We start from the raw sequence: 26,876 nt of genomic DNA, 5'->3' as shown, positions 1-26,876 counted from the left end.
TGTGTGTGTGTGTGTGTTGTTGGGCACTGTGTGTGTGTGTGTGTGTTGTTGGGCACTGTGTGTGTCCTGTGTGTTGTTGGGCACTGTGTGTGTGTGTGTGCTGTGTGTTGTTGGGCACTGTGTGTGTGTGTGTCCTGTGTGTTGTTGGGCACTGTGTGTGTGTGTGTGTGTGTGTGTTGTTGGGCACTGTGTGTGTGTGTGTCCTGTGTGTTGTTGGGCACTGTGTGTGTGTGTGTGTTGTTGGGCACTGTGTGTGTGTGTGTGTTGTTGGGCACTGTGTGTGTGTGTGTGTCCTGTGTGTTATTGGGCACTGTGTGTGTGTGTGTGCTGTGTGTGGTTGGGCACTGTGTGTGTGTGTGTCCTGTGTGTTGTTGGGCACTGTGTGTGTGTGTGTGTGTGTGCTGTGTGTTGTTGGGCACTGTGTGTGTGTGTGTGCTGTGTGTTGTTGGGCACTGTGTGTGTGTGTGTCCTGTGTGTTGTTGGGCACTGTGTGTGTGTGTGTCCTGTGTGTTGTTGGGCACTGTGTGTGTGAGGACGTTAAGGAATTTACCGGTAATGATGCTCCAGATGCAGCGTGCTGTGTGACGTCTGTCTGGCTCTTTGACCTTGCCTTACTCTCACACACACACACACATGTTTCTCCTCGACCACAGGCTGCCTGGGATTGTTCTGTGCTCCTGGCTGGAAAAACAGGAAAAGACAAATGGTGACACACACAAACACACACTCCAACACACACACACAAACAGACATACTAATAATGTTGTAATGAATGATGGTGGTGACACCATTATGCCAGGCCCTGTTCCTCCCCAGAGGTGAGTCGTAGGTCAGCAGACATGGGCAGAGATGGCTTCCTGAAACTCATTCAGCCTGGAAAGCATGGCATGGCCTGATCTTTCTAGCGGGATGACGGGAACTGGCTTGAATACTGGCTTGAATACAGTAACAGTTATTAATCCACAAGTGTTAAATACGTGGTGAACTGTTGTACTGAGGTCAAGCAGTCCTGTGTCCCTGTCTGGCTGTAGATAGTCTGTGAGGTGCAAAGAGAGGTTAGGGGGGAAGAGGTTATATGTCAGAGGCCAGGGGAAGGAAATAGGGTTGTTTTTTTACTAACCTGCTCCCTCTGTGTGTGTGTGTGTGTGCGCGCGCCTGTGTGTTTGTGTGTGCGCAAGTGTTTCTAACCTTACTAAATGGGTAACTAATTGAGACTTTATTCTTGTCCCAATTTTGAAAAAGAAAGTCTGTGTGTGTTATTCAGTGAATCAGAGCTGGACACAAATAAGAATTGTTATTTCTAGAGACATTGCAGCCATGGTGTATTCTTAGTACACAGAAATAACACACACGCACACACACGCACACACACACACACACAGCCTAGTACATTCTGAATGGTAATACACACAATGCCCAGTTCTGTCAGTAATGGCTCAAAGTGCTAAAGAGAGGCCATGCTTGACATTGCAACATGGCAACTAACCAGCTATTATTTGGCCAAATGTTTGGAATGTCCAGCTGTAAGGGAAGTTGGGAGGCAGGGGAGGTGCTGCGGAAAGTAGGCTAATCCTTTATTGAAATAAATGTTATAACTTATTTCTTTTACCTAAACGATACTACACTCATAGAAAACCAGAATCAGTATCCAGTACATTTTCAACTAACTTTATCTCTGTAGTCATGGACCACAACAGTTGAGGTGATGTATAGATCTACTGGAAAATGTATTCCCTCTGACAATATTCTTTCCCTGAAATCAGCTGTAACATGGTTTCTGTGTGTCCACTCAGCACACTGGAATGCAAAAACAAGAATAAAGAAAATTCTCTGTCTTCATTAATGTCCTTTCAAAATGACTTAAATTAGAATGAAAAAAGTACTTTTCTCCTTCATGCATGTACTTATAATGATAATTTCATGTTTTCTCTACTTGGTTTGTTGGTTGTAAGGGCTTTGATTTCTGCCAATGATTTTGTTTGAGGGCAATGTTGCCAGTCCCAGGCTAGACTGTAGTGGGGGATGTTGTCTGAGGTTATTGAAGCCAGTCCCAGGCTAGACTGTAGTGGGGGATGTTGTCTGAGGTTATTGAAGCCAGTCCCAGGCTAGACTGTAGTGGGGGATGTTGTCTGAGAGTACTGAAGCCAGTCCCAGGCTAGACTGTAGTGGGGGATGTTGTCTGAGAGTACTGAAGCCAGTCCCAGGCTAGACTGTAGTGGGGGATGTTGTCTGAGAGTATTGAAGCCATTCCCAGGCTAGACTGTAGTGGGGGATGTTGTCTGAGAGTACTGAAGCCAGTCCCAGGCTAGACTGTAGTGGGGGATGTTGTCTGAGAGTACTGAAGCCAGTCCCAGGCTAGACTGTAGTGGGGGATGTTGTCTGAGGGTATTTAAGCTAGTCCCAGGTTGGTCTGTGGTGGGGGATGTTGTCTGAGAGTACTGAAGCCAGTCCCAGGCTAGACTGTAGTGGGGGATGTTGTCTGAGAGTACTGAAGCCAGTCCCAGGCTAGACTGTAGTGGGGGATGTTGTCTGAGGGTATTTAAGCTAGTCCCAGGTTGGTCTGTGGTGGGGGATGTTGTCTGAGGGTATTTAAGCTAGTCCCAGGTTGGTCTGTGGTGGGGGATGTTGTCTGAGGGTATTTAAGCTAGTCCCAGGTTGGTCTGTAGGGTACCACTATAGGTTGCAGATATAGTGAGAGAGGAGGGGAATACCAGTGTTTACTCAAGGACAGGCTAGAGTCTCTTGGCAGTTTCAGTGTTTATTTAGCATCAAAATGGATGTATTGACTTCTTTAACAAACAAATCCACTCCCGAAGTTAGAAGTGGAGTTCTTTCTGAAACATACAGTCCACATTCAGAGTAACCTAAAATCTCAAAGACATCCAGTGATAAGATGCATCAAACAGGATCTATAGAGTGTACTAAGTATTTTATTTTCAACTTAAAGCCTATATAACCTGAAAGAGAGAATGTGTGATTCAATATAAATAACTTTTGGAGATCTGTAGCTAATGCCTACTCTTTTTAAACATGGTTACTTTGCTTTTATTGCTACAAACAATATGGGAATATGGGATATGTGGCTTTTAACAGGTTCTATTTTATGTCCTATTAATTTTCATTCAGTGAGAATTTTACATAAAAGTCATTTCTGAAATGTATTGTCAATTTTGTCAAATTTGCTAATTGTAAGCCAACATGTGGAATAATGCTGTAGCGCATTCAAAAACACAAAGAACCTCTAGGTCGTAAAAGTGAGCATCTTTAAGTAAATCGGCATATTGTAATGTATGGTAACATGCTTTATGCACATGGGGCTATTGTTTGTCTTGTTTTCAAACAGTGTGGATATACTGAAAGGGCTATGTTTTACAACCTATTGGTCAGTTTATGAATCAGCTACAGGCTGTAGGGTTTTGACGCTTGATACATCCATAGCCTACAAGCCTACGATATTACAGGTTTGTGCATTCCTGTAGGCTATTCATATATATTGGTTAGATTTTTCCCATGTGTTTCAGTTGACAGTCCTCTACCAGCTTTTCTGAAAATAGCATGGTATTTCTTCAGTACAACCACTAGGCTGTGCATGTGCATGGGATGACATTTGCGTAGAGATACGCAGATTTTCCTTTTGCCTCAAAACTGGCATACTCATGGTTTACGCACACATTTGTGCATACACATGAATGATACATGAGGCCCCTGATGCGGCCATATTTGTAATTTCCTGGTGTGGCTGTCTTTGTAATGTCCTGGTGGGGCCATATTTGTAATGTCCCTGGTGTGGCTGTCTTTGTAATGTCCTGGTGGGGCCATCTTTGTAAAGTCCCTGGTGTGGCCATATTTGTAATGTCCTGGTTTGGCCATCTTTGTAATGTCCTGGTGGGGCCATCTTTGTATTGTTCTGGTGGGGCCATATTTGTAATGTTCTGGTGTGGCTATCTTTGTAATGTCCTGGTGTGGCTATCTTTTTAATGTCCTGGCAGGGCCATCTTTGTAATGTCCCTGGTGTAGCTGTCTTTGTAATGTCCTGGTGTGGCTATCTTTTTAATGTCCTGGTGGGGCCATCTTTGTAATGTCCCTGGTGTGGCTGTCTTTGTAATGTCCCTGTGGGACCATCTTTGTAATGTCCCTGGTGTGGCCATGTTTGTAATGTCCCTGGTGTGGCTGTCTTTGTAATGTCCTTGTGGGACCATCTTTGTAATGTCCCTGGTGTGGCCATGTTTGTAATGTCCCTGGTGTGGCTGTCTTTGTAATGTCCTTGTGGGACCATCTTTTTAAGTTCTAGGTGGGGTCTTCTTTGTAATTTCCTAGTGGGGTATCTTTGTAATTTCCTGGTGGGGTATCTTTGTAATTTCCTGGTGGGGTGTCTTTGTAATTTCCTGGTGGGGTGTCTTTGAAATTTCCTGCTGGGGTATCTTTGTAATTTCCTGCTGGGGTATCTTTGTAATTTCCTGCTGGGGTATCTTTGTAATGTCCCTGTGGGGCCATCTTTGTAATTTCTTTGTGGGAACGTTTGCCTCCACTTTTTAATACTGGTCTCCACAATATTCCATGAAACATGAAATGCTTTGAAATAATTTTGTCTCTTTTGATTTGTACCTTCAATAATATGATAATGTAAATCTTTTTTAGCTCCTTTAGATGATGTGACAAAATATAATTATGAAGATTTTTTGTCGGACCGCGTAAGCAGATCCCGGCTAAGAAGAGTGAATGTCTCTTACTGAGTGAGTGAGTGACTGACTGACTGACTGACTACCCACCCCGTGTTAAGTAGCATAGTGGTTAGAGAAGCAGACTTGTGAACAGAAGGTTCTGAGTTTGTACACATTGTGAATTATTCCGTATTGACGAAAACTTTGCTGGCTGAAACTGTGTATGGTTTTATTGCGACTGTTTCTGGCATGGAATAGTTCATTCTTCAGTCTCGCTAGAAATTATTAAATTCTTATGGTTATTTCTAGGAAGTTAGTAGATACTAGTAAGCCTATTACTGGCTAAAACGCTGTTAAAACTGCCAGTGGCAAATGCAATACCTATTTGTGATGGAGGTAAATTTAGTAAGAAATGTTAGTCAGTTTAACTGTAGCAAAGTCATTCACAAATGCCCAATTAACAAATAAAACCACCGGTGACAAAAGAGTATTTGTTCAGGATAGAGACAAGAGGCTATACTGTACAACCAGGCAAATGTACAACTCTGTGGTGTCGTGGTTAACAATTTTCAAATACATACAGTTATCTGCCTTAAGCATTGCCATGTGTTACTTAAACGCATCACACACAAGTAAACACATTTTGGAAAACACAGAGCAAGAGAGCATTTCCAAAAACAAATGTTGGGTTGCCCCCCCTCCCCTTTTCAGCCTCTGTCTTACAGTCCCTTTTACTTTTGTGTTGTCCGCTATCCTCACATTTGCTTCTTTTGCGAGTCCCGCTGCTGAAGTAGGTATGCTGTGCTCACACAACTAGCATGTTATGCTGTTGAGATCAGTTCAGCACCTCACCTCCACCACTCCGCCCCCCACCTGCTCAACCATCAGCACCCACTGATCAAAACATATTTCTGCAGCAATGCACACTCTGAACCACACTTTCACACTACACACGCACAAACACACACACACACATTAATGTTTACTGATCGCCTAATGAGGACAATCTTCCCGTTACCCTTTGTTTGTGTGTCGTGTGTAAATCTGCTTATACATGTTAGCGTGTGTTTGTGTCTGTCTGTGCTTTGTCTCTGGATGTGAAATATTAATCAGAGTGGAATACTTTTAGTTTTCTTCAATAATTAATCTATTGGATGGTTCTACTAAAAAGATGCTTCTATGTCTGATATAATACTAGCTAAAATAAACTGCACCAGCCTCTCATCTCATACACATGAAGCTCAAACACACACACAAAAGCACACTCATACACATACGCACACTCACCACAAACAGAATACATATGTCTACCAGATTCAGAGCTGGTTGTTGAGTCATCTTTTGGATCAGTGACAGGGCATCCCATGGAATACTTTGTCGGATGGGATTTGTATGTGAAAACTAACATCTACTGTATGTTTACTGCAAGTCTCTACATCTAAAGAAATAACAAACATGTTAGTTGGAGTTTGGCTTATCTATGAAAAGAGTTACAGGAGTAACTCACCCTCTACATCTTAAATATATCTTTTCCCATCCTTAACCATATCTCTTTCCATTTTTAACCATATCTCTCCCCGTCTTTAACCATATCTCTTTCCATTTTTAACCATATCTCTCCCCGTCTTTAACAATATCTCTTTCCATCTTTAACCATATCCATCCACATCTTTAACCATATCTCTCCCCTTCTTTAACCATATCTCTCCCCATCTTTAACCAAATCTCTCCCAATATTCAGCTATATATTTCTCCATAATTTGCCATATCTTTCCTCAATCTAATTTAAACTCACAGGGCTTTAATAGAGATTGGAAAAATGTTTTTGTATTGCCAAAGCTAATGGAAAATGAGAAAGCTATAATAAATTACAAGGGACACATTTTAGAGAATACCAAAACGAAATAATCTGATATTCTAAGTACACCAGTTTGAAAAGAATGGATTGTGATCCTGAATGGTATATTGTTAGGTATCTAAAGCATCGCCAATATGTGTGAATATTTATGTGTATGTATGACAAAGATTAAAATAAAGAGATAATTTGTGTTATCCAATACAATATGTTCACAATGTTGTTTTGTGCTCCACTGGTTGTCCACATGGCAATGGGTCACAGACTTTGATGATGAAGTTGCTCTGGATAAGAGCAAAACTACTACAATTACTATAATGATGTGATTTCACATTGAGGTATTTCACCAGATGTTGGATCCGAACAGCATTTGATTTGATTTCAAATTTTATGTGCATCTGTATGATATCAGGTATATGTGTCCCTAATATGTTCATTCATTTGGCAGGAGGTTAGGAAGTGCAACAGTTTTCACCTCATTTTGTGGGTATTATATAACCTGTCTTTTTTGAGAACCTGGTCTGTCAATGGTGGTCTCACTCAGTAGTAAGGCCATGCTCACTCAGTCTGTACATAGTCAAGTTCTGTCTTATTTTGTGGTATTAACAGAGATATTCTGCCACTGTTCACTCCCTTTTTAAGGTTGCACATTATTTTATTTTGGTTTATTTCACCCACTGTGTGAAATGGTTCTCATTTAGTTTTCTTATGATTTGGTTGGGTTTAACAGTGTTGCTTTCCTGGGGCTCTGTGGTGTCTTTATGCATTTGTGAACAGAACCCCAAAACATGCTTTTTATAGGGAGATTTGAGAATCGCTTTCTTTTTAAGTGGGTGTGAAATACAACAGATGTTTTCTGGATTAACCATCTTTGTGTAACATTCTCTCTTTAGCTTTAACCATCGCTCTCTCTCTTCATTTTCAACCAACACACTCATCACTCTCTAAGATGTGTTTTCATGCCCCTGTGCTAATATGTTAATAATTTTGAGGTTGTTCACATGTGTCTGTGTTAGTGTGTGTGTGGGGGGGCAACCAACAGCTATAGCAACCAGCGCCCCAGTACTAACCTTCCTGACACACACAAAAACACGCACAAACACATTCTCTGTTGCTTTGAGCAAAATAACCCTACGACAGTTTTATCCAGATTAATGAAAGTCATGGCCAGATTTGCGCGGTTGATATGTTTTAAATGGTGTAAACAGGTGAAATGCCTGTTAAAGGCACACGCAACCTTAAAGGTCACACGCAACCATCCCGAGGTTACGTGGTAAACTTTCCTGACAGATACTCCCTGCAGCTACTGAGGTTGGAAGACGATGTCTCACTGAGTGTGTGTCTGTGGAATGAGGAGTGACGTATGAAGAATGCTGCTGCTCCATGTGTACATGTTGTCAGGGGGGGGATAATAGTTGTTTGGGAGCAGCACTGGCACCGAAACAGCTTCACCATCACAATCAACAGCCCTTGTTCAATGGAGAGTGTCAGGTTAGTTAGAAAAAGGAAAACGTTTTCAGTGAGTTTGTACGCCTTCCTGGTCAGTGTGTCTGTCTGTGTGTCTGCCTCTGTGAGTATCTGTCTGTATGCCTGTCTGTATGTCTGGGTGTCTCTGTCTGTCAGTGTTTCTGTCTGTGTTTCCATCTTTCCGTGTGTCTGTATGTGTCTGTCCCGAGCGCCACTCAAAACTAACCAGCACCTCAACACCACTCGAACCACAATCTAACCAGCACCCCAACACATTTCAAACCACGATCTAACCAGCTCCCCAACACCGCTTAAACCCCAATCTAACCAGCACCTCAACAGAGCTCAAACCACAATCTAACTAGTGCCCCCACACCGCTTAAATCACATCTAAACAGCACCCCAACACCACCCAAACCACAGTCTAAACAGCGCCCCAACACCACCCAAACCACAGTCTAACAAGCACAGCAGCACCACTCAAATCTCCCCCATCTGCCATTTAAAAGACTTATGGCCTGGGGATAGATGATGTTCAGTGACCTGTTGGGAACTGTCCAGATGCACCAGCATCACCAGTCATGCAGCAAAAGGTAGAACAGTGTTTTGCTGGCATCAAACCTCCAAGTTAATCAGGGAATTAAGTCTCTGATTTTCTCAGGATTTGATTGGAATCGGAGTGTGTGTGTGTGTGTGTGTGCGTCTGTGTGTTTGATGTCTGTAGTTGGCAGGGCTATGTAGGACATCATGTTATAATCCACTGCATTGGTGCTCCTTTGATGTGTCTGGACTCAGTTGGACTGGACTAACGACACCTGGGTCTATCAAACCCATTACACACGCACAGACACGCCCAGGTTCTGTACAATAATGGACAGGCCACCACCAGTCTGCCCCTCTGTTCTAGCTGCCTCTGTAGTACATAGCCCTATTATAGCCATGTATTACATATAGCAATTATAGCCCTATAGTACATATACCCTATTATAGCCCTGTGGTGCATAAACCCTTTTATTTTCCTTCAGTAGACCACAGAACCCTATTATAGTTCTGTGGTAGATAGGCCCTAGTATAGCCCTTTGATAGGCAGCACCCTTGTTGTGGTTTGTCCAGCGGTAGCCAGACCCGGCTGTTGCTGCACATCCAGTGGTGTGTGTGTGTGTGTTGTTCCCACGAGGGTGCAGATGAAACAGGATCCCAGCCCCACAGGGATGGCCACTGGCTGGGTGGAAGGCTCAGAGCCTGCATGTGTCTGTTGGCTGTCCCAGTCAGTAATGTCCGCGCGTCCAGGAGGGCACTCGCGAGCACTGCCGCATTGTTCCTCACACGGACCGCTGGCTAGTGAAGCGGTGTAAGCGTAATGCCGGGGTCATGTCCTGCATGTCCTGGACAGGCAAACGGATTTCATTTTCAGCTTAGGTTGTGTTGTTTCCTAGAAACGTGCTGCAACACTGAATGCGGGAGAGTGAGAAAGGAAATAAAAAGTAGGAGGACAGCCTATTACGGGACCTCGTAACGACACATTTGTTGCACGTTGCAGGGAATTAATTTTCTTCAAAACACACACACACACACACAGGCTCACAGTCTGTTACCTTGCCAATAATGCTTTGAACTAGATAATCGGAAAGTTGCTGGTACAAGTCCCAGAGTTCACAAGGTGTAATTCTGATTAGGATACGTTACTCTAAGTGCGCCTGTAAGTTGCTCTGAACAAGCACGTCGGCTAAATGACTAAACCTTTTCAGTTAGTAATTGACCATTCTAACTCACTGGCAATCTTGAAAACTGACCATTAACGGTCATTTGAGGCCGTAACCAATTAGCTAAGTACTCTGAGTGTTGACTCAGTGTTGACCATTAAATGCTGACCTGAAAAATCTGACTTTGCCTGAAGTGAGTTCATGTGATTTAATTGCAACATGAGATATATTACATTAATTTCCAACTCTTTTTCTCACTAGAGACTATATTAACATCTCTGATCTGTCAGTGGTCACAGGGTGGTTTGGGGTGGGAAAGTCTATACATAACTCCATATTAAATATCAAATCTGAGAGTTGAATAATGGGAGCAGAATCATTCAGAATCAATTATGCACCACGGTCAGAATACCCAACTGAACTGAACTGAACACACTGATTACAGTGTCAGGGTCAGAAGACCCGACTGAACTGAACACACTGACTATAGTGTCAGGGTCAGAAGACCCAACTGGACTGAACACATTGACTATAGTGTCAGGGTCAGAAGACCCAACTGGACTGAACACATTGACTATTGCCTATAGCCATACTGTATATATTACCACCAATAGGGAAAGTATTGAGTGCTATTAGGTTGAAATAAACTGTGGATTTGAGTGTGTAAAGGGACGGTTGCTTAAGTTACCACATCCTTGTCAAAGTTTGTCAGTTTAAATCCATTCAGAGACTAATGTTGGTTTTAGGATTTGTGCTGCTACTTTCCATGTCAGTATACTGCCATAGTTTTTTTTAGCTTAAAGTCTTTCTGAGACCTAACCCTAAAATTTTTTGACCTAATTTTGAGTGATTACCTAACCTTATCCTTAGTAATCTTTTAGTTTTTCCTTTAAACCTATAGGTGTTTACGTGTAGGTATTTTTTCAGTTTTGTTATTTCACCTATCAACATGTTAGATCATGTTGGGACACATCCACTTAGATGGTGGTCTGACATACTCTAAGGTTGACACTTTAAATTGCACATCCTTGAATGCATGTACATACTTGACTGTTTGTTGGTGTCCATGTGAGCATGGATGATTCAGACTTTGGCTGTGAGTGCATTACAGTCTGGTTGTGTTTGTCTGTTTGTGTTTCTGTGTGTGTGTGTGTGTGTGTGTGTGTGTGTGTACATGCTCAAACATATGTGTGCTTGTATTTGTCTCTTCAGAGCAGACACTGGACCTTTGCTGCCAGAAGGCTGTTGTGTTTCAACTTCTCTCGTGGTTTGTTTTAATCAGGCAGTCTTCATTAGTGCAACCCGATGGTCCCTCTCATCTCAGTTCTTCCCACAGTCCTTCTCTCTTCCCCCTCTCAGCCTTTTCTTGTTCCTGTTGTTGCTGTTGTTGTTCTTATTCTTTAATTATGGATAGAAAGGCATTTCTCTTCCCCTCTCTCTCTAGCCAGCAATGTCACACAAACCCCTCTGTTCTCATCTGTTGTGTAACTGCTGTAATGAGTTCAGGTCGTTGTCCACTGCTTGTTGGCTTTGGAGGGAGGCAGGGAGGGAGAAAATACCAGAGCTTACCCACCTCACCTCCCCTACCTCAAACATGTTGGGCCAACCTGACCCAACAAATGGCTGCAGTCCATACCAGTAACAAATTTCCTGTCCTCAAGCTTTTGTTTCGGTCCGCTTCACTCCCCTGTGAGTGTGCTGAAGAGCTACACCACCCAATCCTCTGTGACATAGTGAAGTATTGAAAATGGAAGCGTGAGACCTATTTGATGTACTTCTGCTTGGCTCTGTAATATGAGTCATGAACCTCCGGATCTGAAGGGCCTGGGCCTAGCTGGGGAAGGTTGGGACTGTATCCTAGGTACCCTACTCATCGTCTGGTGTTCTCTAAAGGCCGTAGTACACAATATCCCCTCCCTCACATCCCCGGCACTCTCTTGGGATGTGTGTGTGGAGGGGGTAGATATGTGTTGTGTGAATTTGGATGGAACATAATGTTGGTTTAGTCTTCTTTTATTGCCTACAGATAGCTAGCAGGCTGTACAGTACTAGTCAAAAGTTTGGACACACCTTACTCATTTAAGATGTTACTATTTTCCATATTGTAGAATAAAAGTGAAGACTATAGACTGCAAAAGATACTATTACATTTCATATTGTAGATTCTTCAAAGTAGCCACCCATTGCCTTGATGACAGTTTTGCACACTCTTTGGATTCTCTCAACCAGCTTCATGAGGTAGTTACCTGGAATGCATTTCAATTAACAGGTGCCTTGTTTAAAGTAAAATCTGATGCATTTGAGCCAATCCATTGTGTAGTGACAAGTACACTGGTGACCACAGTTGTCTGTTCTGTAGTAGTTCATATCATATAATCAATAATATCATATTATCAAATAAGCAGAAAAAACGACACTCATAAGGGCAAACACATAAGGGCAGCCAATCCGGAACATTTCAGAAACTTTTTCTTGATGTGCAGTCCCAAAAACCATCAAGAGCAACGATGAAACTGGCTTTCATGAGGACCATTACAGGAAAGGAAGATCCGGAGTTACCTCTGCTGCAGAGGATTAGTTCATTACAGCAATAGCCTCAGAAATACCCAATTTACTTCACCTCAGATTGCAGCCCAGTTAAATTATTAAAGTAACTATTTAGAGGAGACTGCGTGAATCAGGCCTTTGTGGTGAAATTGCTGCAAAGAAACCACTACTCAAGGACACCAATAAGAAAAGACTTGCCGTCAGAGGTGAGGCCAGCCCACTTCTTGTTAGATTATAAGAGTACATTACCTCTTTCGGCATCATCAGTGCGTGTTCAGACAGCCAGCAGGTCAATAAATACAGATGGGCTGTGTCTAGAAACCTTTAAAGGTGTCACCCCCAGTTTTTCAATTCAATTTGGCGGTATCCAATTAAGGCCCTGCTTTGTCCCACTGACTCCCAGCAGGCTTGGGACTTTCAATGCTCATGTTCTGTTTCTTATCACACTGTTCATGCAATCAAGTAGAGTCGACCGTAGGGAATACATTGGGCATGTGTGACTGAGCTCAAGACACTACGAAGCCCTGCTGGAGCACAACAAGACAAGGCAACCATATTTGAACATCTCTCTTTCCAAACCTGAACAGAGCTAGTCAACTGCATTGCCCTGGTGGGACCAGTTGTTTCTCATCAGATTATCTTTAACTACTGTCACATGTTGCTTGATAACCTATTTCTCCAAAATGCAAAAATGTGGGAAAGTCAGTCAGGTTGAGTGGGCGGTTTTCTAAACGCCCAAATTGTTGAGAGGTTTAAAACATTCCATAAAACTACATGAAAACATAATGTTCAACGAAACTCTCTCTTTTTTAAGTGTGTTCAGGTGTGTTGGCAACAGCCACTAATTAGCCTGACCAGATCTAAATGAATGTGTGGTTCTATTGAAATCCTGTCTCTTTGAACAGACAAAAACTGCTTTTATGCATTAAAATGTTCCTGTTGGACTAATTGCATGTATGAGAAACAGAAGATCATAGGTTTAAATCTCACTGATGCCATAACAAAATGCAACACAGCTAACCAACCAAATAATGAGAAAACAAATAGAGCTACTAGACCTGTTGACATGAATAAGTGTGTAACCAATATAACTAATATTAATCTCTTCTTTCATTTGTTTTCCTATTTGAACATCTTACCAAAACCGCACACTGCTTATAATATTCCCTTCTAAATCATTCAACATTTTGTGTAATGTTGAGTTGTGTTATGCCATTTGTTATGAATGATACCTTTATTTTGTTGGCAACATAAAAACATTTCCAAAGCCAAAAGAAGCCTATTTAATTGAAATGTAATTTAAATAGTGAGAGACAGAGATACAGACAAGATAACAATAGAGAGACTAAAAGGGAAAGAGGGAGGGAGACAGTGATGAGAGAGGGGGAAGATAGAGAGGAGGTACAGTGACAGAGGAGAAAGACAAAAAGAAACAGAGGAGAGCGAGAAAGAGAGGGAGAGAGCAGAGACACAGAGAGAGACAGAAATGGAAAGGGAGAGAGAGTCGTAGGGAGAGAGAGTCATAGGGAGAGAGAGTCGTAAGGAGAGAGAGTCATAGGGAGAAAGAGTCGTAAGGAGAGAGAGCCATAGGGAGAGAGAGTCATAGGGAGAGAGAGTCATAGGGAGAGAGAGTCATAGGGAGAGAGAGTCATAGGGAGAGAGAGTCGTAAGGAGAGAGAGTCATAGGGAGAAAGAGTCGTAAGGAGAGAGAGCCATAGGGAGAGAGAGTCATAGGGACAGAGTCATAGGGAGAGAGAGTCATAGGGAGAGAGAGTCGTAAGGAGAGAGAGTCATAGGGAGAGAGAGTCGTAGGGAGAGAGAGTCATAGGGAGACAGAGTCGTAAGGAGAGAGAGTCATAGGGAGAGAGAGTCATAGGGAGAGAGAGTCATAGGGAGAGAGAGTCGTAAGGAGAGAGAGTCATAGGGAGAGAGAGTCGTAGGGAGAGAGAGTCATAGGGAGACAGAGTCGTAAGGAGAGAGAGTCATAGGGAGAGAGAGTCGTAAGGAGAGAGAGTCATAGGGAGAGAGAGTCGTAAGGAGAGAGAGTCATAGGGAGAGAGAGTCATAGGGAGAGAGAGTCATAGGGAGAGAGAGTCGTAAGGAGAGAGAGTCATAGGGAGAGAGAGTCGTAAGGAGAGAGAGTCATAGGGAGAGAGAGTCGTAGGGAGAGAGAGTCATAGGGAGACAGAGTCGTAAGGAGAGAGAGTCATAGGGAGAGAGAGTCGTAAGGAGAGAGAGTCATAGGGAGAGAGAGTCGTAGGGAGAGAGAGTCATAGGGACAGAGTCATAGGGAGAGAGAGTCATAGGGAGAGAGAGTCGTAAGGAGAGAGAGTCATAGGGAGAGAGAGTCGTAGGGAGAGAGAGCTCCAGATCTTTCTGTCCTCTGTTCAATTAGTGTTGCTTTACTGCTGCATTTTCAAGAGAGTCTCAAGAGAACAACAACTGGCACTAGGAAAGAAAAGAGAGAGAGAGAGAGATGAGTTGAGCTCTAAGAGAAAGACTGAGCTTTAATAACAAGCTTTTGACACCAACTAACACTGGCTTATTACCTCCCTAGTGGATCAAGAGATGTTTTTACAAGTGTTTGTTACCCACCCTGTTCCATCTCTTCATCTCTTCCTCTGTACAGGCATGGACTCTCTGCCTTCCCTGCATAAATCCCTCATTAGTCTCCTCAAGACCAAGAGTCCCTTTCACCCGCCAAAAGTTTCTGAGTAATACTAATTATAAACACATACACACACACAATCAAGCAACAACAAAAAAAAGGACCCCCTAACCTGGTTCCAATGAGGTCAAAAGGCCATAACACACGTACATCCTCTCCCTGTTGTACACAAACAGATTGTACACATGCAAACATCCACTACCCCCTGGAGGGACATAGGTAGAAAGAAGAGGTAGTGTGGGAGAGAAAGGTTGACTCTGATGCAGTTGGAATGACCAATTCATGACACCAAGGCAGGTTTCTTAGTTCAGCCAGAACCTATTAAAACTGAGCATAAAGAGATAAATAAAGGAGAAAACAAGTGCTGATCTCTGACCTATATGATAATCGCTTCAGACCCTGAGGATTGGAGTTACAGATTCTGCGATTCTTTTCTTTGTGTCTCCTTAACCCCTCTTCAATTCTGAACTGCCGTCTTCACGTGATGCGGCTTTAAAATCGATCTTTGTGTGTGTATAGAATGCATTAACAGTTAAAACTAGCTTTGTCCAAATTCCAAACATTGCTGCAGTCTAATAAATTGTTCCACTTTTTGTTTGAGGAAACAAACCCAAAACAGACATATCCTCTACTGATCTTATGCTCTCTCTTGCCCCCTCTCTCCTGCCCTAACCCCCCCCCCCTTCTTTCAATCCTCTCCTGCCCCCCCCCCCACACTTTCTATCCTCTCCTGCCCTAACCCCCCCCTTCTATCCTCTCCTGCCCTAACCCCCCCCCCCCCCCCACTTTCTATCCTCTCCTGCCCTAACCCCCCCCCCACACTTTCTATCCTCTCCTGTCCTAACCCCCCCCCACTTTCTATCCTCTCCTGTCCTAACCCCCCCCCCACTTTCTATCCTCTCCTGTCCTAACCCCCCCCCCCCACTTTCTATCCTCTCCTGCCCTAACCCCCCCCCACACTTTCTATCCTCTCCTGTCCTAACCCCCCCCCACTTTCTATCCTCTCCTGTCCTAACCCCCCCCCCACTTTCTATCCTCTCCTGTCCTAACCCCCCCCACACTTTCTATCCTCTCCTGTCCTAACCCCCCCCCACTTTCTATCCTCTCCTGTCCTAACCCCCCCCACTTTCTATCCTCTCCTGTCCTAACCCCCCCCACTTTCTATCCTCTCCTGTCCTAACCCCCCCCCCCACTTTCTATCCTCTCCTGTCGTAACCCCCCCCCCCCCCACTTTCTATCCTCTCTTGTCCTAACCCCCCCCCCCTTCTTTCAATTCTCTCCAATCATGACCTGCTCTTCTCTCTTGCCCCCTCTCTCCTACACTAACCTTCTCCTCCTCTTCCCTTGTCCCCTGATGTTTAAATGAACAGAGATGATGGTAATCTGATGATTATGGAAGTTAAATTAAAAAAGTTCTGTTAAACAGAGATGACCGACTCCCATCTGACCATGGCAGTCACTAGGTACTGTAGCCATGCTAGAACACATCTGCTAAATGACTGAAATGTTAATGTACAAAACAGGTATTGCTTGGTGTTTCAGTGGCAAACCATAATTTATAATGCTGCAATGCCAGCATCTGTCCAGATGAGGGCAGTGCAGATACACTTTTGATCTACTGTGATAATGCCCTGCCATGAGTTCATTAGCTTCTGTTATTCCGACAGACATTGCTGACTGAATGCATGACGAATGCATGACGCATAGTGCGGATATAATTCCTCTAAAAAAAAACGAGTAACTCTAGTTTTTAGCCAATCAGTGATTATGATTTTTCCTTAGCGGTGTATTTTTGAACTGTTTCTGGGTTGATTCAAAGGGCATGAGAAAGAGTCCTCACAGAGAGGATGATGGCATGTTCTTCAGTGTTCCTGACATTGTCGTAATGATGTGCTCATTTTCTACATGGCATTGGCTTCCTCAAGCTTGTGTATTGCGACTGTCAACGTCCAGACATTGGATGACTGCTCAGAGCATTGTGTGTGTGTGTGTGTGTGTGTGTGTGCGTTCCTGCGTTTTGTGTGTGTTTCCTCTAAGAGCTGCTACTTTCGCAATGTAATTATTTCCTTACATACACTGTCACACATTGTATCAACCTTTTTTAAGCGCATTGAAATTGGTTTTATTTGGTGCTGTGTAAATTAAGTTTGATTTGATCGCATAGGAGCCAGCCTTCTGGCCAGTTGCCATACTCACATCAGAGAGCTATAGTGAGCCTCTGATTTGAAGGAAGTGGGTAATATGCTTCCCATGTGTTCCCCTCTAAATTTAACACACACACACATAGGAGATGAGGGTCTGCAGTTGGAATAGGTCTGCCTCTCATTATTGTCAATGCCAGATCAGGACTGACTTCATATACAGGAAGTGGGGTCTTTCATTCTCCTGCTCCCTCTCTTCCACCTTTCTCCTTGCCTCTGAAACCCTGTCCCTCTCTCCTCACCCCATTCATTTTCCAACACGAAAGCACCTGACAGCACCGTTAAGTGCATTCAGATGTGTTCATTCGCTCTGTTCGCTTGTGCCGAGTGCCTGTGGGTCTCAGTCCCCCACAGTGCAAAGTGTTTAGGATCAGCTGTACTTGCTACTCTTCAGTGAAACACAAATGACTGTATATCACATTGCTCCGCTGCAAAGAGCAGTCCTCAGGGCCAGTGGACGTTCCCACAACATTCCTAGAACGCAAGACGGCTGTGTTCCGAAGCTCCTGTTCCACCTCCTTTGCCATGGTTAGTCCTTGCCATCTGTCCACTCTCCGCCGTGGAAATATAAGCTCTGAGAAGGGGTCAGTGATTGTGGGAGCGTGGGTATGGTTGGGTGTGTGTGTCTGTAACATAAAATATGATCAGGTGTTGATTTGAACAAGCTGAAGCAGCTGTGGCCCTAACCAACACACACAAAGATAGTTTACTGGAGCCTTGGAGAGAGAGGGGATGGTAGACTGGAGGTTGGTTTGTGACTGAGAGAGGGAGAAGTGACAAAATAAAAGGATTAATAAAAATGGAAGACCTACACATTATTTTCTGAATGTTGACTTTTAATAACAGCACACAACAGACTATAGTACAATAAAGCCGGCAGCTTTTGTTGTCATTCAAACCTAATCTCCTATCTGCCAGGAGTCCGAGGAAAGAATATATATTAGCTCTCACTACCATTCCTTCATTCTCTCTGCATAACAATCAACCACATCTGTTCTACACATAATCTAACAGAACTTCACTAGAGACTTAACAATTGCAATATAACTATTTAACACACCAATCGAACACAGGTCTAATAAAAAAAAACAACCTGCTGTAATACTTTTTTGATGGAAGGTCTATGAGGCCTCATTTGGCTCAGCATCCTCTTTAGAAAAGGCCGTTTTAATAGTGTAATTATTTCTGTCGGACTGTATTCTGTTCTTTAATCAGAGACCGATAAAGACAGTGAGTGTTTGTGTGTTTTGTGTGTGTGATGTCAATGTAGAGATGAATGACTGTGCTGCAGTGTAAATCAATGTTCTCTTTTAGTCTCTAGTTATTTCCTTTTGGAGGTGAATTATCTTCATCATCTTTATTCTCTCTGTGGCACGCTAAACGACAGGCTTTTTTAAAACCGTTATTGACTTCTCAGTGTTTGGTTGAAAAGTTTCGGTTTTTGTTTAAGCTATTCAGCAATTTGTTATTGCTGGTGTCGGTTAAAAGTTTGGCTGAGCTTTGTTTCACCAATTTTGAGAGGATGTGTACAGTATTTGATCCTGTGCCTGTATATCTCTGGTGTGCGTGTTTGTGCAGGCTGAAGTTTTGCTGGTATGAAAGGGGATGGCATCATGGCCTTCCTAGGAAGAGAGATGAAATTGCCATGTCTTCCTTAACTCTCCCACCTCCAATCACACACCATGTACACCCCCTGCATTTCCTAATTGCCAGTATATCTCCCCCCAGCGGGTGTGAATCATTTGCCAATTGTCTAAGCTGTCAGTCACTGTCCCTCAACTGTCAATCAAATCAGCCCCATACAGACATGTTGCCATGGCCATACAGATCAGCCCGAATGCTGCGAACAATATCCTGCTGATCCACAGTCGCTTCCACTGTGACTACAGTCTTGAGTGACTGTGATTGCAGCCTAATCCACTCCACTGACAAGGGGTCTGTCATTTAATAGGATCTGCGTGGCGTTCAGTATGGTTGATGCATGTGGCCCGGTGTGATGACAGTGACATGCAGGTTGGATCAGCATCGCCCGTGTATTCTGCACCGGGCCTCTTGTGTTTTCCGTGTCTCCATTTGGCGACGTGTCGGGTCCAACCTCTGCTGTTTAAACCGGGTCTCTGTTTCTGCTGCAAGTCTGTGCTCTTGATATGACCTTTCACCTTCATCACCCTTCCCAGGAATGTCCTGAGAGCAGGAAACGACCTTGTACCAGAGGCTGACCCTGACTGGGACTTCTAACGCGCATAGCCTAGTTCTGTTTCCTGTTGATAGACACCAAGGAGCAGAGTTGCAGAAGGATGATATTTCTACGTTCGACAACTACACAACGCCGATGAGTGTTAGTCAAGCGTGGTTAAACGTGTTCCTCATTCGTGCGCACGGGTCCATATGGACACACGCACTCGCACACTTCTAGTGTTTATTGTTAATCAACCGTGGCCAGGTGAGTTCCCCTTTCGGTGTGAGAGTGCCTCATGTTCAGTATGGCACATCACAGAACACAGCAGACTACCAAGTCCCTTTTGTTACCTCTGTGATCACACTGGGACGAAGCTACAGTGACTTGCTGTTAGCCAAGAGTGTTTAGACAGAACAGAACTGTAAATCAGCCTAACGCCTTTATAGCGTTAGCAGCAATATATTAGTGCATGTTAGTGATACCATCACAATGAACTCAGTGAGAACTGAAGAGGGACAGCAAAGGTGACACTGTGATCTAGGTCAGCTAGAGGCTGCCAGCATATAAATCCAACACGCTGTAAACTCAAGCGTGTGTTTTTTATTCTTGTTTTAATATACATGTGGGTACCACAATGATAGGAAAACCTGACAAACATCTATTTCCACCTCAGTAGATGGATTTAGGATAAAACAATTGGGGTTATTGTTAGGATTAGAGTTCATTTGACATTTGGTATTATGGTTTAGATTTAGGATTAGGCGTTAGGGTTATATTACATCTATAAAGATTGCACTATTGAGGTTAGGATAAGGTTTAGGATTATGGTTAGGTTTAGAGTTACAGTTAGGGGATAGGGAAAATAGGGAATAATTTTTTCTTGTCCCCAGAAGAATAGAAAACCAATATGTGTGTGGGTGTTTCCTGTCTGCTATGGAGTTCTCTGGGGTGTTGTGTTATGTAGCACTGGCCTCTTTAACCACTTGGAGGAATCTGTGTGCATACAGAACCTTTCTGTCTGTCTGTTAGCTGTTGACCTGTTTGGCCTGTGGGGCCACTGTCAGCGAGGGGCCTGTTAGGGTCCTGGGGGGTCCACTCTGAGCGAACACTGCTCCTGACTGTGTAAGGTAGTGTGCCCTGCTGCATTCATGTTAAACCAGTCTGTATTGTCAGGTAGCTTCCCCATGCAGGCCTACAGGGGAGTAACAAACCCACTATTATTTACTCAACACAGAGGGGGAGGAGAGGGGTTTCTCAAAAGAATGTGGTGGCCAGTCAAATAATCATTTCGCTGGAGATGTGGAAGTACATAAGTTCACCGAGGCTGTTTTAGAGCTGTGCTTCAGCTGTGTCTAAATGCTTTCCTTAATTTAATCTACATGGCATGGCTTGTGTTTCTGCTTCCTCTAACATCTGCTCAATGAAACCTGCTGTATCTTCTATTACAATTTTCGAGTGTTAAGTGCTGATTGGCAAAAAGCAATGGTATATGAGACATATCACATGTATTCATTTTAGTTTTGTAATAATCTGTTGTAATTATGTTGCTAACCAGTTTATAACAGCAATAAGGTATCCTGTACTGCCCATAGCCACAGTGTATTGGCCATTTTAATTGCTTAAAGTCTGGCCCATTGTATAGAAAAAGTGTCAGTTCTAATTGTGTATGAGTGTGTAAACATGTGTTTGTGTCAACGTGTTTATGTTGTGGTGGTTTAGTCCAACTGCTTAAAACACACCTCCACTGTGCACTCTGATTGGCTCTCTCACATGCCTAGAACTCCTCCTCCACAGGTGTCACTGGCACACCTACAAGGGCAACGGTGAGCCCATGATAAAGAGAACCTTGTTGACTGGATTCCACCGGACTGGGCTGGCCTAGATTGCGACTATGCTTTTTAAGGTCACTTGGAGAGAACTGGGACTGTGAATGTAGCATGTGAATGGAAGAGGTCAGGGTTGTTTGGGGAAGGAGAACTTGTGAATAATTAGTGATAGTGTTAAACAGTGAGGAAGATAGAGATTGAGGAAAGAAAAAGAAACAGAAATACATTTAAAGCCATTGAAATCTTCATGTTGTTTCCACCCCTCAACTGATCCCTGCCAGGTTTTACCACAGCCCAAAGTTTGCTTCTTTTGTTCTCTCTCAACTCAATGGCATATCAGCCCTCCACACACACACAAACACACACACACACACAGGTTTGTGGAAGGGGAGAGGCATTGTAAGAATATCTCTCAGGCTGGTTGACTGGCTTAATTACTTACTGGGAGAACGACGGAGGAGTGGACTCTCTCTCTGCAGAATTCCTCTAGTCATTCCTGGCAGGCAATGGGAAAGGAGGCGATTTTCCTGTGATTCAGGAAACACAGTGTTTCAGACACCCTGTTGCCTGGCATTTTGGGACATTTCTATGGGACTATATTTCGGATGCGTGGTCAGAGTTTTGTGAAGTTTAGTGATAGTAAATTGACTCAAGTTGGAGTGCATCTGGGATGTTGGAGCAGGGTTTTGGGAAGTTTTGAGAAGAGGGACACAGAGTGAGTGGAACTTAAGTCTACTTATCGGGATATCGTGATAGTTGGACTGGATTTCTCCTGGGTGTTTGGAAGGACCATGGCAGCGGCTGGCATCACCAGGAAGGGTTCTGGAAGACCCTCGTATTACTACAGGTTTCTGGGCCGCACTCGTCTCCAACGGCAACGCAGCAGGTCCCGGAGCCGCAGCAGACCATCAGTCAGCAAGGGTAAAACAGATCAGCAGTTATATATAAATTTATATATATGTATATCTATACCGTCAGTCAGCAGGGGTAAAACAAATCAGCAGTTATATAGAAATCTATATATATATGTATATCTATACCATCAGTCAGCACGGGTAAAACAGATCAGCAGTTATATATAGATTTATATATATGTATATATAAACCATCAGTCAGCAGGGGTAAAACAGATCAGCAGTGAAATATAGATTTATATATATGTATATATAAACCATCAGTCAGCAGGGATAAACCAGATCAGCAGGTATACATACAGTATCTCACAAAAGTGAGTACACCCTTCACATTTATGTAAATATTTGAGTATATCTTTTCATGTGACTGAAGAAATGACACTATGCTACAATGTAAAGTAGTGAGTGTACAGCTTATATAAGAGTGTGCATTTGCTGTCCACTCAGGATAATAGAATTCACAGCCATTAATGTCAAAACCACTGGCAACAAAAGTGAGTACACCCCAATTGGGGCCCAAAGTGTCACTACATTTTGCAGCACTGCCTTAACCCTCTTGGGCATGGAGTTCACCAAAACTTCACAGGTTGCCACTGGAGTCCTCTTCCACTCCTCCATGACGACATCACGGAGCTGGTGGATGTTAGAGACCTTGCGCTCCTCCACCTTCCGTTTGAGGATGACCCACAGATGCTCAATAGGGTGTAGGTCTGGAGACATGCTTGGCCAGTCCATCACCTTTACCCTCAGCTTCTTTAGCAAGGCAGTGGTCGTCTTGGAGGTGTGTTTGGGGTCATTATCATGTTGAAATACTGCCCTGCAACCCAGTATCCGAAGGGAGGGGATCATGCTCTGCTTCAGTATGTCACAGTACATGTTGGCATTCATGGTTCCCTCAATGAACTGTAACTCCCCAGTGCTGGCAGCACTCATGCAGCCCCAGACCATGACACTCCCACCACCATGCTTGACTGTAGGCAAGACACACTTGTCTTTGTACTCCTCACCTGGTTGCCGCCACACATGCTTGACACCATCTGAACCAAATAAGTTTATCCTGGTCTCATCAGACCACAGGACATGGTTCCAGTAATCCATGTCCTTAGTTTGCTTGTCTTCAGCAAACTGTTTGCAGGCTTTCTTGTGCATCGTCTTTAGAAGAGGGTTCCTTCTGGGATGACAGCCATGCAGACCAATTTGATGCAGTATGCGGCGTATGGTCTGAGCACTGACAGGCTGACCCCCCACCCCTTCAACCTCTGAAGCAATGCTGGCAGCACTCATACGTCTATTTCCCAAAGACAAACTCTGGATATGACGCTGAGCACGTGCACTCAACTTCTTTGGTCCTGTTAAACCGCTGTATGGTATTGGCCACTGAGCTGCAGCTCAGTTTCAGGGTCTTGGCAATCTTCTTATAGTCTAGGCCATCTTTATGTAGAGGAAAATTCTTTTTTTCAGATCCTCAGAGAGTTCTTTGCCATGAGGTGCCATGTTGAACTTCCAGTGACTTCCATTTTCACTTAGGGATGTACTCTCTTTTGTTGCCAGCGGTTTAGACATTTATGGCTGTGTGTTGAGTTATTTTGAGGGGACAGCAAATTTACACTTTTATACAAGCTGTACATTCACCACTTTACATTGTAGCAAAGTGTCATTTCTTCAGTGTTGGCACATGAAAAGATAGATTCAAATATTTACAAGAATTTGAGGGGTGTACTCACTTTTGTGAGAGACTGTATCTGTCTATCTAATTATTTCACAAAGACACTGACACAGTGTTTGCTACCTCTATGTTGTGCTCTTACAGTGTCTGATGCAGTGTCTGATCAGTGATGTTGTTATGATAACTTTGTCCAGAGAGTTCTTTGCTTCAAGAATGTTTTCAGTGTGCATAACCTAAAGACAATACACAATATAAAGGCAATATACAACCTAAAGAAAATACACAATATAAAGACAACCTAAATACAATATACAACTTAAAGACAATACACAATCTAAAGACAACCTAAAGACAATATACAACCTAAAGACAATACACAATCTAAAGACAACCTAAAGGCAATACACAATCTAAAGACAACCTAAAGGCAATATACAACCTAAAGACAATCTTAAACTACACCTCCTAAAAACAACCTTAAGATATAACACAACAGTACACAACCTAAAGACAACATTAGGCTGTAACACAACTGAAAGACAACCTAAAGCCTGGACACAACCTTAAGCCAAACTAAAGACATTACACAATCTAAAGACATTACACAGCCTATAGACAGTACAGTACACAACGTAAAGCCAGTCTAAAGACAGTACACAACCTAAAGACAGTATACAACCTAAACCCAATATAAAGACAGTACACATTCTAAAGTCAGTACACAACGTACTGTACAGCCAACCTAAAGACAGTAAACAACCTTTGGACAATCTAACGGGTACACTACCGAAAGTCAATGTAAAGACAGAAACACAAGTTAAGTCAATTCAGGAAGAGTTTTCATAGTGCATCTGTTAGAGGAGTTTACCAGACGGAACAGCTAACAGAACGTTGCCATTGTTAGCGTTAAAACAAGCAGACAGACAGGTGACAGGACATTATGCTCCAGCTGCAGGGCTAATGAAACTGCATTAAAACTGATGTACGGGATTTATCGGAGCTCTAGGTCCCATACTTTAATTGTGATTCCTTGTCAGTGTGCCTGCTGTAATATCACTGTGAGTGATGCAATAGTGAAATCTTCACCAAAGTCATTTCTTCTTTCTTCCTAGTCTTCTATTTCTGTCAGGGTGTGATGCATTTGGCTTTGATGTGTTCCCTCTGTCATTATGGAACCGCAATCACACCTGGCAAAGCGCGTGCACACAAAGTTAACAGACCAGAAAGCACAAACAATCACACAATGACAGACAGACATACACAAATGCACAGACAGACACTCCCGGGTCAACTGACACACCTTTATTTTATTACACTCAGCCATATAACCAGAAGAGCAGGAAGAGCAGATGGACAGTAGCTAAACTTTGTACTCACACACAAACCTACACACACACGCACACACACGCACGCTTCGCACGCACACACACGTACACACTAGCGCACACTGGCCTCCTTTGTTGCACAGTATGACAGCATACTGTACATGTGACTGAGGGTAATTCTGTGTTGTTCTGTGTTGCTGAGTGTTTGTTGTGGTCTTGTCCAACCTCCCCGGCTACGTTTGCTATATCTGCTATATCTGAAACAAAGTTATGTTTGTTTAATAACTTGCCTAAATGGGGATGTGTCCAATCAAGACTTTTCCCTAGGTAATGGCTCGTGCGTGTCTGACGTGTGAGGGTGCGCGAGTGTCTGTTTGTTTTTGCTTTACTGATGCTCTGTTGAGCCCAGTTCTGCTCATTAGCGAGAGACTGTCTGTGTCTTTTGTTTGAGGAGAATGGACGGATATAGGGATGAGAAGGGAAGAGAAGTGAAGAGAGGTACATATATAGGGAAGATGATGAGAGGTAAAGAGAAGAGAGAAGTGAATGAGAGTCTCTGAACGTCCACTCTGCATTCTCTTTCATTGCATTGTACAAAGCAGGGTTCTGTAGTTTAGTGCTGGTGTTGTTTTATTTTTGTGTCACTGAGTGAATTCTCTTCAAGTATATTAACCCATGACAAATATAAACAATCAAGTATTTCACCGGTCCTCACAGGCTATTTTAGGCTTAGGGTTCAGAGTTAGGGTTAGGCTTAGTATATACGGTAAGGATTAGGGTTTTGGGGTCCCCACAAAGTAATAAAAAGTATAGTAAAATAAGCGTGTGTGTGTGTGAGATCATGTGAGGACTAGATATCTAAAAAAAATAAAAAATCAGGTTTAGGGTTGGGTTTAGGCGTTATGCTTAGTTTTGGTTTATACATAATTGTTAGGTTATTGAGGCTATGGGTTAGGGGATAGGGAACATTGGAAATCATTTTTCTGGTCCTCGAATGGATAGAAAAACATGTTTGTAGCCCGTCCTTGTTTGTCTCTCAGAGGAAAGGCTAGTCATGCCACGTGCCTGTTGGTGGTTCATTCAGATGTACATCTTCTAACTGTGTTGGTTAATGCTTCCCTCGCCACACCACCTGGGTCCCTGTCATAAAGGGATGTAATCCTGCCTTAGCAAAAGACACATTTTAGTTTACTGTCCTTGCTGAGTCCCCTAACGTTATTCCAATTCAAAATCCAATTTTCCATAAACTTCAAAAACCCAAACACAAGCCTAACGCTATCTCCTACACCCTCACCCATAAACCAAATTGTAAGCCTAACCACCCCCCCACCCTAAAAAAATTATCTTAAACCTTCCCCCTAAGCAAGAAGTAGCCTTTATCCTCATGGGGACCTGACAAATGTTACCACAAGGTCAGATTTTTCCTGTTTTACTATACTTTAGGGATTTTTTCTCCCCACTAGAAGAACGCATACACAGATACTGTCATTTTGTGGCTGCTGTGGAAAATTCATTTAAATGATCTCAGCTGGCTTGTGGATGTTTGTGAAGAACTTCACATTTACTGAGCTCTATTGATTGCCTGAGCTGAAATCTCAGTGAGTTTCCCTGTCAAAATAGGGTAATACAAGTCCCCAGAACTTTGTGAAGTACCTTGAATACCTGCCAGTAGGGGCAACACTGAGCTCTGTTACCATCATCTTGCATTGCCGCTTAGCTAGCGTTGAGGATAAGGACGGTGGTAAAAAGTCTGCAGTAGTACTTCACTTATTTCCTGTTTGGGGAAACCTGTTCCCAAATCGTAGCCCACTCCAAATATATTTCAAAACCTATACTTAACCATAATCTACATTTTGTGACCTCC

The 26,876-nt window shown here is 43.2% G+C and overlaps 1 protein-coding gene across 7 annotated transcripts in view; it reads left to right on the top strand.

Annotated features, from left to right (window-relative positions):
- The window catches only part of LOC105015240 (disabled homolog 2-interacting protein), a 191,230-nt gene that overhangs the window by 50,360 nt on the left and 113,994 nt on the right, over positions 1–26,876 (top strand). The window contains exon 1 of one of the 7 annotated variants that reach the window (XM_010878240.4): positions 21,419–22,028. The exons of the other annotated variants lie outside the window; for them this stretch is intronic. Coding sequence (XP_010876542.2) covers positions 21,899–22,028 — 130 coding nt within the window. The 5' untranslated portion in view covers positions 21,419–21,898. Of the gene's footprint in view, positions 1–21,418; positions 22,029–26,876 lie in introns of those variants that run through there. 7 annotated transcript variants of the gene reach the window in all.

The sequence above is a fragment of the Esox lucius genome, chromosome 14 (assembly GCF_011004845.1).
Source record: "Esox lucius isolate fEsoLuc1 chromosome 14, fEsoLuc1.pri, whole genome shotgun sequence".
Classification (NCBI taxonomy): Eukaryota; Metazoa; Chordata; class Actinopteri; order Esociformes; family Esocidae; genus Esox; species Esox lucius.
This window is presented reverse-complemented; position numbering and strand designations above follow the sequence as displayed.